Source organism: Opisthocomus hoazin, chromosome 1, assembly GCF_030867145.1.
Source record: "Opisthocomus hoazin isolate bOpiHoa1 chromosome 1, bOpiHoa1.hap1, whole genome shotgun sequence".
Lineage (NCBI taxonomy): Eukaryota > Metazoa > Chordata > Aves > Opisthocomiformes > Opisthocomidae > Opisthocomus > Opisthocomus hoazin.
In genome coordinates this window covers 54,982,993-54,996,124 of record NC_134414.1, presented here as the reverse complement: position 1 = coordinate 54,996,124, position 13,132 = coordinate 54,982,993, and the positions used below count along the sequence as shown (strand labels likewise).

Here is a 13,132-nt window from a genome sequence, read left to right as displayed (position 1 = left end):
TCATTAAGGACCATTTGAATATGCAGTAATTATAGCTAACAATGTGGAAGAACTTACTGTTGGAAAACGTGTGTTGTTAATGAATGCCAGTCTAGTGAAACACTATTTTGATTCTGGCCTGATTTCTGTCTTTTAAATACTCCCATCACAGTTGCATCCAACTACTTGATACACACATACATTTATACCTGTACACACGCACGTGTGCTCAGTTGCAAGAGTCTCAAGTGAAATTGCATTGTTGCAAGCATCTCAAGTGAAGTTACATTTTAGATTCAGTATATTTCGTATAATAATTTAAAGATAATAAGGTCTAGATTCATACAAGCTACGGTTTTGTAGGGGCTGAATTCTGGACTTCAGTAGATACCCACCCCATCTAGGTATAGGAATAATTCCTTAGCCACCTCAGCAGCAATACTGATTTGATCCTCTCATCAACTCAGGAAGGACAGAACTGTTTGTGGACTGTGATATGAACTGGACCAAAAAAATTATCTTGGTTAAAGAAAAAGCCTGAAGAAGTTAGAAATAGTGGCTAGAGGCCCCTAAGGCAGTAAGCGATTTCTCAGATCAGCTTTGCCAATGGTGAAAAAAATAACAAACTACAACCTGAGTCAGCACTGCAATACTCTAGCATTACATTGCAATTACACATTTGAAATCATTTGAAATGCTGTGGTGCAAAATCAAGTAGTACAATGATTAATTGGGTCACCAACCTCTTCTCCCTTATGTTTCTCAAATGCTATTTAATTAAAGCTAAAATACCACATTGGACTGGTCCCAGGGCATGGTTTCTAGGCACTGCATAAATAGGAAGAAAGTATTATTGTATTTTTAATAATGTTTCATCTATTCAGTATTCCCACAGTTTGATAATGCCCAGTATGTCTCTTTTTAATATGCAGACATCACTGGATGCTCTCCTAATGGACAGTTTCAGAAAGCTTTTCAGAAATTTTCTATCAGAAAATTCCAATTCAAGTTAATCAAAGGAAAGGAAAAATAATTTTGACAATTTTGAAAAAAAAATATGGAAGACAATGAGAGACATCAAATTCTGATTTCCTGGTATTCTATTCTGGTTTTGTATTTCAAAATGTGCATTGTTTTGTATTAGAAAACAAAAATCACAAAACCAGAACAAACATTTTTCATTTTAATCAACTCAAATGGTTTGGTTCAGGTTTCTGTTTCGAACTACAAAGAGAATTATTAATTTGGTTTACATCTTTACCTGGTTGCTTGGTTTTGTTTTCATTTTGATTCATAGCAGAAAATAGGAACTGATAGACTTCGAGAAAACAAAATCAATTCTTCACAGTTCTCGTGCTTTAGCAGGGTTTTTGATTTTTTTTTCTGAAATGTTTCTGAAGTGAGAGGTACTTTGTGTTTCAAATAGTGTATTATTTGTCTCTCAAATCCCTGTGTTTATTGAAGTCTGAAGTCTGAGTCAGGAGAAGACAGAGGAAAGAAAACATTCTTCTTCCTCACTTAAAATAATTCAATTACAGTGAATTAAGATGTGAATTAATACAAAAACCAAATTTTGGTATTACTGTCACACTACAGAACTACATTAGGCCTCCAGAAAGAAAATGACTGGCATATGAAACCTTTGATGCATAAAATCAAGTCTGAGAGAGGAGGAGAAGGAGGCAGGAAGCCTTTAGCTTTTATTTTGGAACAGGCTTATTTCTATAAATCAGTAGTTCTGCATCTCTAAAATACTGGGGTAGGAGGCAGGGCTGGGCCTTCTGAGACTTGGGTCTATTTCTAGCGCTATCAACAGCTTGACATGTGACCTTCCCAAGGTCAGTGCTTCTGTTTTCCAATCTGTTGAGCAAATAAGTTTATACTCTATTCCATTGTAAAAGCCTCTGAGATGGGTTGATAAAAAGAGGAAGAACTGGATATTGCTCTTACATAAGTTTTGACTTTTCACATTGTACCCCTGAGTAATGACGGTAATCACCTCAGTCACCACGCTTGTTCATCATGGATTTCAGAGCACCTTTGGGCTGTATAATTCCTTCCACTTCATGAGACTAGGAAACTGAGGCATGGGAAAAAGGAATGAGTCATCCAGAGCGGTGTCAGGAAACTATTTGTGGAGCAAGTAATAGACCAGATCTTTGTCTCTGTGGTGTGTTTTGTGCGCTAAGAAGCATTTCCCTCTCCATTATTAAACAATGGAAATACTTTCTCATTAGAGAGAGCAAAGACAAACTCTTATCTGCTTTTGTCCATTTAAATGATCCTTATGTTGCTCTGAGACTGTGCCATGAAAATGGATGAGAAAAGAAATAATTATTGAAAACACATTATAGACCTATTATTCAAGTTGATGTGATTCAGTGGGATTATTTGTGTAAGCAACAGATGTAAAGTTTGGACACTTTTTTGTTGGGTTTTTTTGTCTCTTTTTGGTTGAGAAAGATACTTTCTAACACCTTGTGTAGGTCTAAATGACACCATGATTTGTGTTGCGTGAGTTAACTCAAGTTCTTCCTATCTTGATGTGTGAGTTTTAATAACATGACGAAAGCAATTTTTAACTAGCTTTAAATTGTACGAAAGCACTTCAGTAAACTACCACAGTTAGTTAGATATGTTGCAGAGTGACCAGCTATCTCAACATTTTGCAAGTTGGCAGTCTCTAATGTTTCAGGAAAGAATGAAATCAGCAAGCAAGCAAACTACAAAAAGGTCACATTAGTAAAAGTGCAGTACTATACTGTGTATTGATCACACTACATGGCAGTCAAGCCTTGCAAGATGTTGAGAACTGTTGTAACAGATACTTAAAACAATAACGCTGGACTCTGTTCCAAAAGAAAAAAAAAAAATGTGCTGAGGTTAGAATATGGTGCAAATGTTCTCACTTCTTATGAAGGGCTATGACATTATACTAGTACTTTCCCTGCTACAGCTGACCAAAGAAACAAATATGTCTCACAGCTCCGGTTAATTTCACTGTAATATTTTTCCCGAGCCTAAATGCATGTCTTTTATCACAAAGGAAAAAAAAAATCTGTGTACTTCAGTGCTGCAGTGCTGAATACTGCAATGCCAAACTTATGAAGCAGAAGCCTGGGGTGAAATCCCAGTCCCCAAGTCAGGCAACCAATCATCTCATGTGCTACACTGGGAAAAGCAGAAATCAGACCTTCACATCAGGATCGAGAGCATCGAAGATGCAGTTCAGAGGACATTTCCATGAAACGCTCAGTTCGCTTTCTGGGGTCAGGGCTGCAGCAAAACTATGTCCTTCCAGCTTGGTTCACAACTTGAAATTCTCCTCTGAAAATGGATAACCCACTTCTGTTCTACCAAACTTTTAAAGCGTAAGTGAGAACGTACGTGTGTGTGTGCATGCATGTGAGAGTTTTTGGGATGAAATGAATGAAAAGAGAAGGATGACTCAGCTCCTTATCTCTCTCCTTCTAAGCAACAGCACAGTGGGCAGAAAATGCTTTCCTGGTGGAGACACAGGGTCAATCCACTGCTAAATTGGAAGGGGCTTAAGTCTGTCCCTTGACCTCCCTACAGTATCCTCTTCATACCACTCCAGAAGATTATGCTGAAGACCATAGGCTGGGGGGGAGGGAGGGGCAAAAAAATGTGAAAGGAACAGCAAATGAAAAGAGAAAGGAAGATAAAATATAAATGTCTGTGTGAATTCAGTTCTTCACCAAACAGCTATTCTGGATACTGTCACCAGTAAGGACAATAGTTCTGGGACTCAGTCTTGTCCGAAGAACTACTCAGGTATTTCAGTTATTTTAATGCAAGTAATCTCAGTGGAAATTGGGTCAGAAACTCCAATCAATATATACGGTTTAAATAAGAAATTCTGATCAGGACCTTGGCCTGGCCTACTCACTAAATACACCTCTTCTTTTCATACCATCAGAATTTCAAAATGAAATGGCTACTTGGCTTTTATGGCAACCTACACCCAGGCTGGATGAAAAATCTTTCCACCTTTGTGACTCCTGTTCACTTTTCTAATACCTAGTGTTTGAAGCTTTGAAGACTAACCCTGACACCTATTCAGGCCAATGTTTCCAACACAAAATTATCGCAAGGTCTGATTGATATGTATACTGGAGAAAGAATGTTTATGGGCTTTGCTACTGGGTCCGTAGTCTAAACATCTGATGTGTGAAGTCTGTAAGGTCAAGCTCAGTCTTATGTGAAAGCACAAAGCAAGTGAGTCCTGACAGGGTGCTGCAAACCCTGGTGGGTGCTGTAAGCAATAGCCTGTAAACTCATTCTTCCCCCACTGCCTTCCTCTGATTCAAGGGTTCTCAAAACTATTTTTCTTGTAAAGTCGAACAGCTGCAGCAAGAGGGCTGGTAGCCTAGTGGTTGAGGGTATGAGCCAAGAAAGAGGAACATGTGGGCTGGCTCTTACACAGCAAAAGATATAGAATTTTTATTTTCTTATCCTGAGCCAGTCTCCTACCCACTAGACAGAAGTAACAGAAGTAGGCAAACCACTTCTCTAATTTTTTTTTTTTATTAAATCATCATCATCCTCCACTGCATCGTTTTGCAAAGCTCCATCTGGTGAACATATCACAGGGAGATTTGAAACACACTCACACATCACTGCCCTCAGGAAAGTGAAGAAAAACATCTAGTTTCAGAAACTTTCTTAGGCCTAAATGCAATTTAGGTAGAAATCCAGTAGTGCTGTGAGGACTGGCCTGTGAAACATACTGAGATGACAGAGAATTCTTGGAGGAGATCCTAGTATTAGTTCAACCCCTTCTAACCTTAGTTAAAATTGGATAATCTGAACTGGATTAAAGTCATTGTACGCATCAAGAAGCATAGTTTCTGCAGAAGCTGCATGAACATACAGAAGCACCTGTGTCAATTTTCAGTCTCAGCATAGCCAAAGCCTGAATAAAGCCATGATTTCAAATGAAATTAGTCTATGACTTCTGTATTTGCTGAGTCCATCATAATTTGTAGTGTGTATACACACATACCTTTTTATGCATTTGTATATATATGTGTGTGTGCACGTAAACACACACAGAGCACCATGTCTACAGTGTAGGATGTCTTTATTGTGATTATATCTCCCACGGAAATAATGAAGATTATTTTACAGTACATAGCACAAGTATTGCAAGAAAGATATCTACAGAATAAATTTTTGTTCTCTAGAAACTTTGCCAACACTCTGACTTCTGCTTTGCAGTCTCTACAACATTAGATGAGGTAAATAGCTTTTTAACGTGCTCCGGTATAGCACAAATACACCCTTACCAGTGTTTCTTGCATAGTCATAGCAACAGGGAGATAGGAGATTGCCAATCGGGAAAATGTAGAAGTATTCCAGTGCCTTTTCCTATTTCAAGACATTTTCCATATTAGCAGTAAACCCATTCCTATTCAACAGGCAACTGTGATGCCCAAGCCATTTTGCCAGTGTTTGGTTAAATACAAGACTTTACACCCAGAAGTAAGGTATAAGTAGCAAGCTCATTGTCTTAGGCTTCTAGAAGTTGCAAACAGGAGGTAAAAGACATCAGATAAGGAAAGGAGTCAAGGAAAATAGACTAGGGTGTTTTATCCCCTGTCTGACCTACTGAATAATTTGGATGGGATAATGTGAGCTCTGGTTATTCAACCTGTGTATGGATTGTAAACTCGGATGCATATGCTGAATTTTAAAGACCCAGATTCATCGACACTTCAGTGCTGCATGGTCTTTCACTTTACCACACTTTCTAAATAAAAGGGTAAAAAATTTCAGTCTGAGAGATCCTGATCAACCTGATGCAAGAGTAGGTATTTCCTTAAAATACTTAGAGGCAGGCCTGTTCTTCTAAGATGCATGTTTCCAAACTTAATTCAAGAAGATAATGAAATCTAGGAGTTTAGGATTATGGCACTGAGTAATGATAAATTAATTTCCTGGCCCTGACATACCTTTCTTGTGTAATTTGGCTTACAGAACCAAAACTTCAGATACCAAATCTAAAATGGGTGATGCCTCTTTTCTTCCTTTCTTACTTGTCTTCTAGATGCTAACCTTTTCATGGCAGATACTCTCTTGATACATGTATCATATATATGAGGCATAAATCTCTCAATATAGTCCAAAGTATACAGCTGGAAACATGATGGGTTCCTTATCTAAATGCTTTTTTGGACATTACATAGCACACGTAAACATTCTTGCATCTTCTGGCAGATTTTTTACCTTTTTTTCTTCTGTTTTGAAATTCTGGGGCCCCAGACGGTTTCCACTAGTTCTCACCTCTCAGCAGATCCCTTGCAAGAAGCAGGCAACTTGTCCTTCATGCTTTGAAAACAGGCCATTGTCTCCTTCTTCTTATTTGATTCATATTTATTTATTATTTTGTTAATGTTCAGGTCCTCTGGTTGCACTTTGATTGTTTTTACGGTGCCTGAGCAATTTTAATAACACGAAAGTAAAGATGCTCAGAAGCTTTGTTCTAAGCAGGAGGAGAGCAAGCTCCTTCGTCCTCCTGCTCCACATCCCACTGAGCGTTCACCGGGCTCCAGATTTTCAACCTTGCTTCCCCCAGCCTTTACCCACGGAGACCTTGTCACTGCTGCTGACACCCGGTGAGTGAGTCCCCTATCCCTCCCCCCGCCCCGACCCCTCTCCCCTTCCCCTGACTCTCCCGCCTCCCTCCACAGAGTTTGCTGGGTCCTGCCCTGCCTCCGGCTCCCCTTGCACTTCGAGCCTGCAATTTTCGACCCGCGGAAGGTTTCCAGCCAGCCTAGCACCGCCCCTCCCCCCGACATCACCGAGAGACAAAGTGAAAGAAACTGTCAGGAGAAACGAATTAATGAACCTCAGCGCGGCGCCAAGTTTCCTTTCCCTCTTTTTTTTCCCTAATGAAACCACTAATATATTTCGTGTGGTGCTTTCTGTCTCCGTGGCATTTTATCTCTTCTGGCCCGTTTGTAATTTATTGGGCAGGGTTTTTCAGGGCTGGGATTTCTCTCTTTTTCTGTTTCGTTTCCTACTCCTGTCCAGTTCCCCTCCCCCGCCCTCCCCCCGGGTGCCCCCTCCCTCCTCAGCCCCTGCCCATCGTAACGAACAGAAAAGCCAAATCTTCATCCTGGGGACCCGAAACGGCCACGGCAACTGTCGTAACTTGTCTGTGGTCTAATTACATTAATTTGATAAGATCATCTTCGGCAGGATGTCTAATTTACTTGCAAGCGGCAGCCGGGGAAAAGCTTTGACCAAATTAGCATGCCGCCGGGACCACGGGGTGCAGGCTCCATATGGCTCCCTGCCGCTCCCTATAAATAACCCTCCTCCAGCCCGCCCCCGCCGTTACATCCCCCCCTACCAGTATGCCGCAAAGTTCACCAGCGGCGCCGGACGGGAGAGGTGCAAGCCCCGGGCTGCAGGAGGCACCCGGCCGCCGGGCTCCTGCTGCCTCTCCCGCCCCCTCCTCCTTCTCCTTCTCCTCCTTCCTCCTGCTCCTCAGAGCGATTTGACAAGGCAGGGGGAAACGCGGGTTTCCACTTGCACCACCAGAGGTGTAGCTGGTTCTTTGCTCTTAGGCATCTGAAACCCGTCCAAATGATGCAGAAACTTTTGTATGCTTGGCTCCTTTCTTTAAGGCCAGGCATCGATTTTTCCGCTCTGCAATCGCTTTTGTCAGAAGGGTGGAAGATGGAAAGGGGGGGGGGGGGGGGGGGGGGGGGGGGAAGTAGGCGTTGTGTTTCTACAGGGAGGATACTAGGAGCATCCCTAGAGAAATATTTATGCATGTACATACGTGCATCTCTAGATTTGTATGTACATATATGTAGAGGAATGTCAAGATTCACAACTGTCAGTTTCAGCCCTCTCCTTTCCTCCTTAAGAGAGACAGAATACTCCGTGGGAACAGGTGGCGTGAATTGCTAACAGTACAGCAATCCCCTCCTCCCCACCCCTCTTCTTCTCTGTGATCATTTAAATTATTTTATATATATATATATACAAAATACACAATAATCCACCATTTGACATCACATAGAGCACCCCGGCAAGAGAATAAATCCGGCATGAAACACTATAGACTGCAGGGGAGGAAGAAATGCATTTAAAGAAACGATAAAAATGGCGTGCAGAATAATTACCTCAAATTGCTGTTCACTTGACACCCTGACACTAATTCTGTCCAAGCCATTGGGAAATTCAATAAGGCAAACGCACCTTCCTCGCCTGCTTGTGCAGGCGTGAGCATGTGTGAAAGGGGGCAACAGGGAACCGGTCGGGAGGAGGGGAATGCTGAACTTTCCATCTTAAAAGAAAAGAAATAAATTAAACAATCCATTTAGGAGAAAGCATCTAAATAGATCGACAGCTTTTAATGCCAACGTTTTTAACGCTTGCCCTGTACGTGGATTGATTTTTTTGTTTTCCTCCAGCATTCCCTCAGCAGATGGATTTTTGCCACTGCAGCTCAGCAGAGGGTGTCAGATCTTCCAGAGTGCACCAGGTTGAGACGAGCAGAGCCTCTTAGCAACTCTCCCCCTGCGTGCATGTGAGTGTGTGCGAGCGTGCGGCTCGGCAGCAGCGGAAGAGAACGGAGAGAAGAGCGAGAGAGCGAGCTAGCGAGGGAGCGACCGCGGAGGGAAGGCAGCGCGGCCGGCGGGGCGAGGCGCGGCGCGGCGCGGAGCGGGCGGGCGGCCCCGGCCCCGCGGCAGGCTCCGGCCACCGGCGGGCATGGGCAGCCCTGCACCGCGGCGGGGGCGGGCGCGGCGCGGCGCCGGCGGCCAGGCGGCGAGCAGCGCCTAGGCTGGGGCGCGCTTTCAGCACCGGGGCCGCTGGACAGCGCCCGGAGGGCGAGGAGCGCGGCTCCGCGGCCGCGCGGCAAGGTCAGCCCGGCGCGGCGCCGCGCACGGCGGCAGCCCCGCGCCCCTCCGGCATGCCGCGGCTGCCGGCGGCGAGCAGCGCCGTGCCCGCGCCCCGGAGCCGGCCCGGCCGGCAGACCTCGGCTTAGCCGCCCGGGAGGCGTCGGGGAGGGGGAATCGACCGGGGGGGGATTTCTTTTATTTATTTTTCCCCCCTCCCCTCCTTCGACTATCTTTTTTTTTTGAATTTTTTTTGCGTGCCTTGCAGTACGTGCCTGGATAGTTTGTGGATACAATTATTGACTGGAATCTGGGCTGTTGCAGTTGTACGTGAGGGGGGGGGGGGAAGAGAAGGAGAGAGGAGAAAAGCAAGCATCCTCCCCCTCCGCCGATCCTCCCTGCTCCCACTCCCCACATTTTTTTTCTCCCCCTTCACCCCTCCCCCCCCCCCCTTTGGTGGTGGTTCGGACATTTCCTGCATTGAATGAACTGGAATTGCTTTCCGCGTGAGGAGGATGGTTGCTGTTACTTTGTGATAAGATCGGGAATGAATCGCTGGGTTTAAAAATGCTGCTTTGGATTCTGTTGCTGGAGACGTCTCTTTGTTTTGCTGCTGGAAACGTTACAGGGGACGTTTGCAAAGAGAAGATCTGTGCCTGCAACGAGATAGAAGGGGATTTGCACGTAGACTGTGAGAAAAAGGGATTTACCAGCCTGCAACATTTCACCGCCCCAACTTCCCAATTTTACCATTTATTCCTGCATGGCAATTCCCTGACTCGACTTTTCCCTAACGAGTTTGCTAACTTTTACAATGCAGTCAGTTTGCACATGGAAAACAACGGTTTGCATGAGATTGTTCCTGGGGCTTTTCTTGGGCTGCAGCTGGTGAAACGCTTGCACATAAACAACAACAAGATCAAATCGTTCAGGAAGCAGACTTTCCTGGGGCTGGACGATCTGGAATACCTCCAGGCAGATTTTAATCTATTGCGGGATATCGACCCGGGAGCGTTTAGGGACTTGAACAAGCTAGAGGTGCTGATTTTAAATGACAATCTCATCAGCACCTTGCCCCCCAACGTGTTTCAGTATGTGCCGATCACCCACCTCGACCTCCGGGGAAACCGTCTCAAAACCTTGCCTTACGAGGAGGTCCTGGAGCAGATCCCAGGCATTGCTGAAATCCTGCTAGAGGATAACCCCTGGGACTGCACTTGCGATCTGCTGTCGTTGAAGGAATGGCTGGAAAACATACCCAAAAACGCTTTGATCGGCAGAGTGATTTGTGAGGCTCCCACTAGGTTGCAGGGCAAAGATTTAAATGAGACCACAGAGCAAGAGCTGTGCAAAAAGAACAGAGTGGATTCTAGCCTAGCTGCTCCCCCTGCCGAAGAAGAAACCTGCGATCCTGGTCCCATTCCAACCCCGTTTAAAATACATGGCAAAGAAGACCCTGCTACGCCAGGATCTGGTCCAAACGGAGGTACAAAGATTCCTGTCAACTGGCAAATCAAGACCAGACCCACTGCTGCTGTGTCGACAGTCAGCGTGAGAAGCAAGCTACCGGCTACCGTCTCCTGCCCACAGATCTGCAGCTGTGATCAGATCCCCGGTTCGGGTTTAAAGGTTAATTGCAACGACAGGAATGTGAGCAGTTTGGTGGATTTGAAGCCCAAGCCGTCCAACGTGCAGGAGCTGTTTCTGAGAGACAACAAAATACACACCATCAGGAAATCCCACTTTCTGGATTACCGGAAGCTGAATTTACTTGACCTGGGCAACAACAACATCGCCACCATCGAGAACAACACCTTCAAGAACCTCTTTGATCTCCGATGGCTCTACATGGATAGCAACTACTTAGACACCCTGTCCCGGGAGAAATTCGCTGGGCTGCAAAGCCTGGAGTACCTGAACGTGGAGTTTAATGGGATCCAGCTGATCATGCCAGGCACCTTTAATGCCATGCCCAAGCTTAGAGTCCTCATCCTCAACAACAACCTACTGAGGTCTCTCCCAGTAGACGTGTTCGCAGGGGTCTCGCTTTCCAAGCTCAGCATACACAACAATTATTTCATGTACCTCCCGGTGGCGGGGGGTGCTGGACCAGCTCACCTCCATCACCCAGATCGACCTGCATGGCAACCCGTGGGACTGTACTTGCCCTATCGTGCCTTTCAAACAGTGGGCTGAGATGCTGCGCCCCAAGGTGATCATGAGCGACCTGAGGTGCGAGTCCCCTGAAGATTTCTTCAAGGAGGATTTCGAGTCTCTCTCCAATGACATGATTTGCCCTCAGCTAAAAATCTCGCCCACATTAACTTCCACTAATAAAAACAGCACCGGGTTGACAGAGACAGGTACTCACTCCAACTCCTACTTGGAGACCAGCCGCGTCTCTATTTCGGTGCTGGTGCCAGGGCTTCTGCTGGTTTTTGTGACCTCTGCCTTCACGGTGGTTGGCATGCTGGTGTTCATCCTGAGGAACAGAAAGCGGTCCAAGAGGAGGGACGCCAACTCCTCCGCATCCGAAATCAACTCCTTGCAGACGGTCTGCGACTCATCTTACTGGCACAACGGGCCCTACGGTGCCGACGGGGCCCACAGGGTTTACGACTGCGGCTCCCACTCCCTGTCGGACTGAGGTGGCGGGTGGGAAGGCGGCGGCAGCCCTCCGGGACCGGCAGCCCCCCCGGGACCGGCCCCCCGCGCTGCAGCCGGCGGGGTGACAAACGCCGGGCCGAGGACGGCTCCGCACCTCGGCTACCTGTTGCGAGGAACGAAACCCACGCACGCCCCTCCTCACGACCCCCCTAGCCAGCACTGAGGCCCGGGGCGCGGCCGCGGAGGGGGGGGAACCGGGCGGCGAGGCGCATCCCGGAGCATCCCCGCGCATCCCGGTGAGGTGGGCGCATCCCCCCGCCCGTGTGCTGCCGGGGTAGGAAAGGACAAGCCGGGACTCGCTTCCTTCGGCTCCGGCAGGGCGAGACACGGCTCCTGGTTTTGTTGGGCTTTTTTTTTGTTCCGTTGTGTTGGGGTTTTGTTTTGCTTTTTTCCCCTCTTCCCCCGTGGACAGACCCCCCCTCCGAGAAGCCGGGAGGAGGAGGGGGGCGGAGGAAAGGTTGGCGTCGGCCTCCTCCTGACAGCAAAGCAGGAGTGGGAAGTTGCACGAAGGCATGAATGTAATGTACATAAATGACTCCGACTCCGAAACAAACAGAAAAAAGGACAAAAAAAAACCAAAAACAAAAACAAAAAAAAAAAACACTGCTGCATGGCTCGCATGGATACAACGCACCCCACGGACGCTCCAGCCCCCGACTGGAAGCAGCGTCTAGTTCACACCATCATCCCTCTTACCTGATAAGTCCCTTCGTATCAAACCTTCTATATACGAAATACACTATAATAATAAAAAGTGCCATTTCGCCATTTTTGTGTGATCAATAGGCAGTAGAGATCGTACTTTTACTGTGGAAAAAATTGTAAAGGTTTTATTTAAGACATAGTTGCATGAATATTTTCATTGAATTTTTTTTTCCTTTGTTTTGTTTTTTCTTTTTTTTGTATTTTTGAGGAGGGATTTACTTTGCTGGGAGAGATTTACTTTGTTGATGGGTTTTTTCGTTACTCGGGGGAGGGGGGAGGGGGAGACTTTGGTTTTGTTTTCTCCCTCTTCTTTTTCAATATACATATTCAGTATTGCCTTTCCATCTGAATGTAAAGCTTAGTACCCTTGATTTATATTATGGTAACAGTGTAAACCTTCAAAAAAAAAAAAGAAAAAAGAAATCCAAGGCAGTTAAGCATGACCAGTTAATGTCACTCTAGTGCTTAGGCTGCAAAGTTTGATGGTAGAAAATTCTGTGCTGTTGTAAATCTTACTATAACTTGAGGAAAGCAGAACTGAGGAAGCAAGTGAAACTTACTAATTCTATTCGAGGGTTTTATAATGGCATATTTTTTCAGTATTAAAGTGAAAATGTTTTCAACTCCTGGTCCTTACCATTTTTCCAGCATCAGTTCTTGCAGGTGGGTTATCTGGGTTTAGGGGACAGAGTCTCCTTTCAGCTCTCTCTCTCTGTGTTTCTCTTCCTCTCCCTCTCTCTTTTTCCCTCTTTCCCTCCTTCCCTCCCTTCCTCTCTCTCATTCATTAACACGCAGAGGAACAAGCACCCTTCCCTCACCCCTTCCCCAATGTAAATAACACACAGAAGTTTCCTGCCTCCTCCCCTCGCCTCCTGGTTTTTTTCTTCCTTTTTTTTTATTTTTTA

General features: G+C 45.6%; 1 protein-coding gene and 1 long non-coding RNA gene across 2 annotated transcripts in view; one reads left to right on the top strand and one right to left on the bottom strand.

Annotated features, from left to right (window-relative positions):
* Nucleotides 1-7,560, bottom strand: part of LOC142362994 (uncharacterized) — a 68,670-nt gene extending 61,110 nt beyond the window's left edge. The window contains exons 1-2 of the long non-coding RNA XR_012765428.1: nt 7,358-7,560; nt 6,229-6,436 (exon numbers count right to left, since the gene is read on the bottom strand). This is a non-coding gene — a long non-coding RNA (uncharacterized LOC142362994). The remainder of the gene's footprint in view (nt 1-6,228; nt 6,437-7,357) is intronic.
* A 1,374-nt stretch (nt 7,561-8,934) lies between these two features.
* Nucleotides 8,935-12,868, top strand: SLITRK1 (SLIT and NTRK like family member 1). The gene is given in 2 exon segments (XM_009941224.2): nt 8,935-10,952; nt 10,954-12,868. Coding segments are annotated over 2 exon segments (2,079 nt in total). The 5' UTR covers nt 8,935-9,422; the 3' UTR covers nt 11,503-12,868.
* The last annotated feature ends 264 nt before the right edge of the window (nt 12,869-13,132 follow it).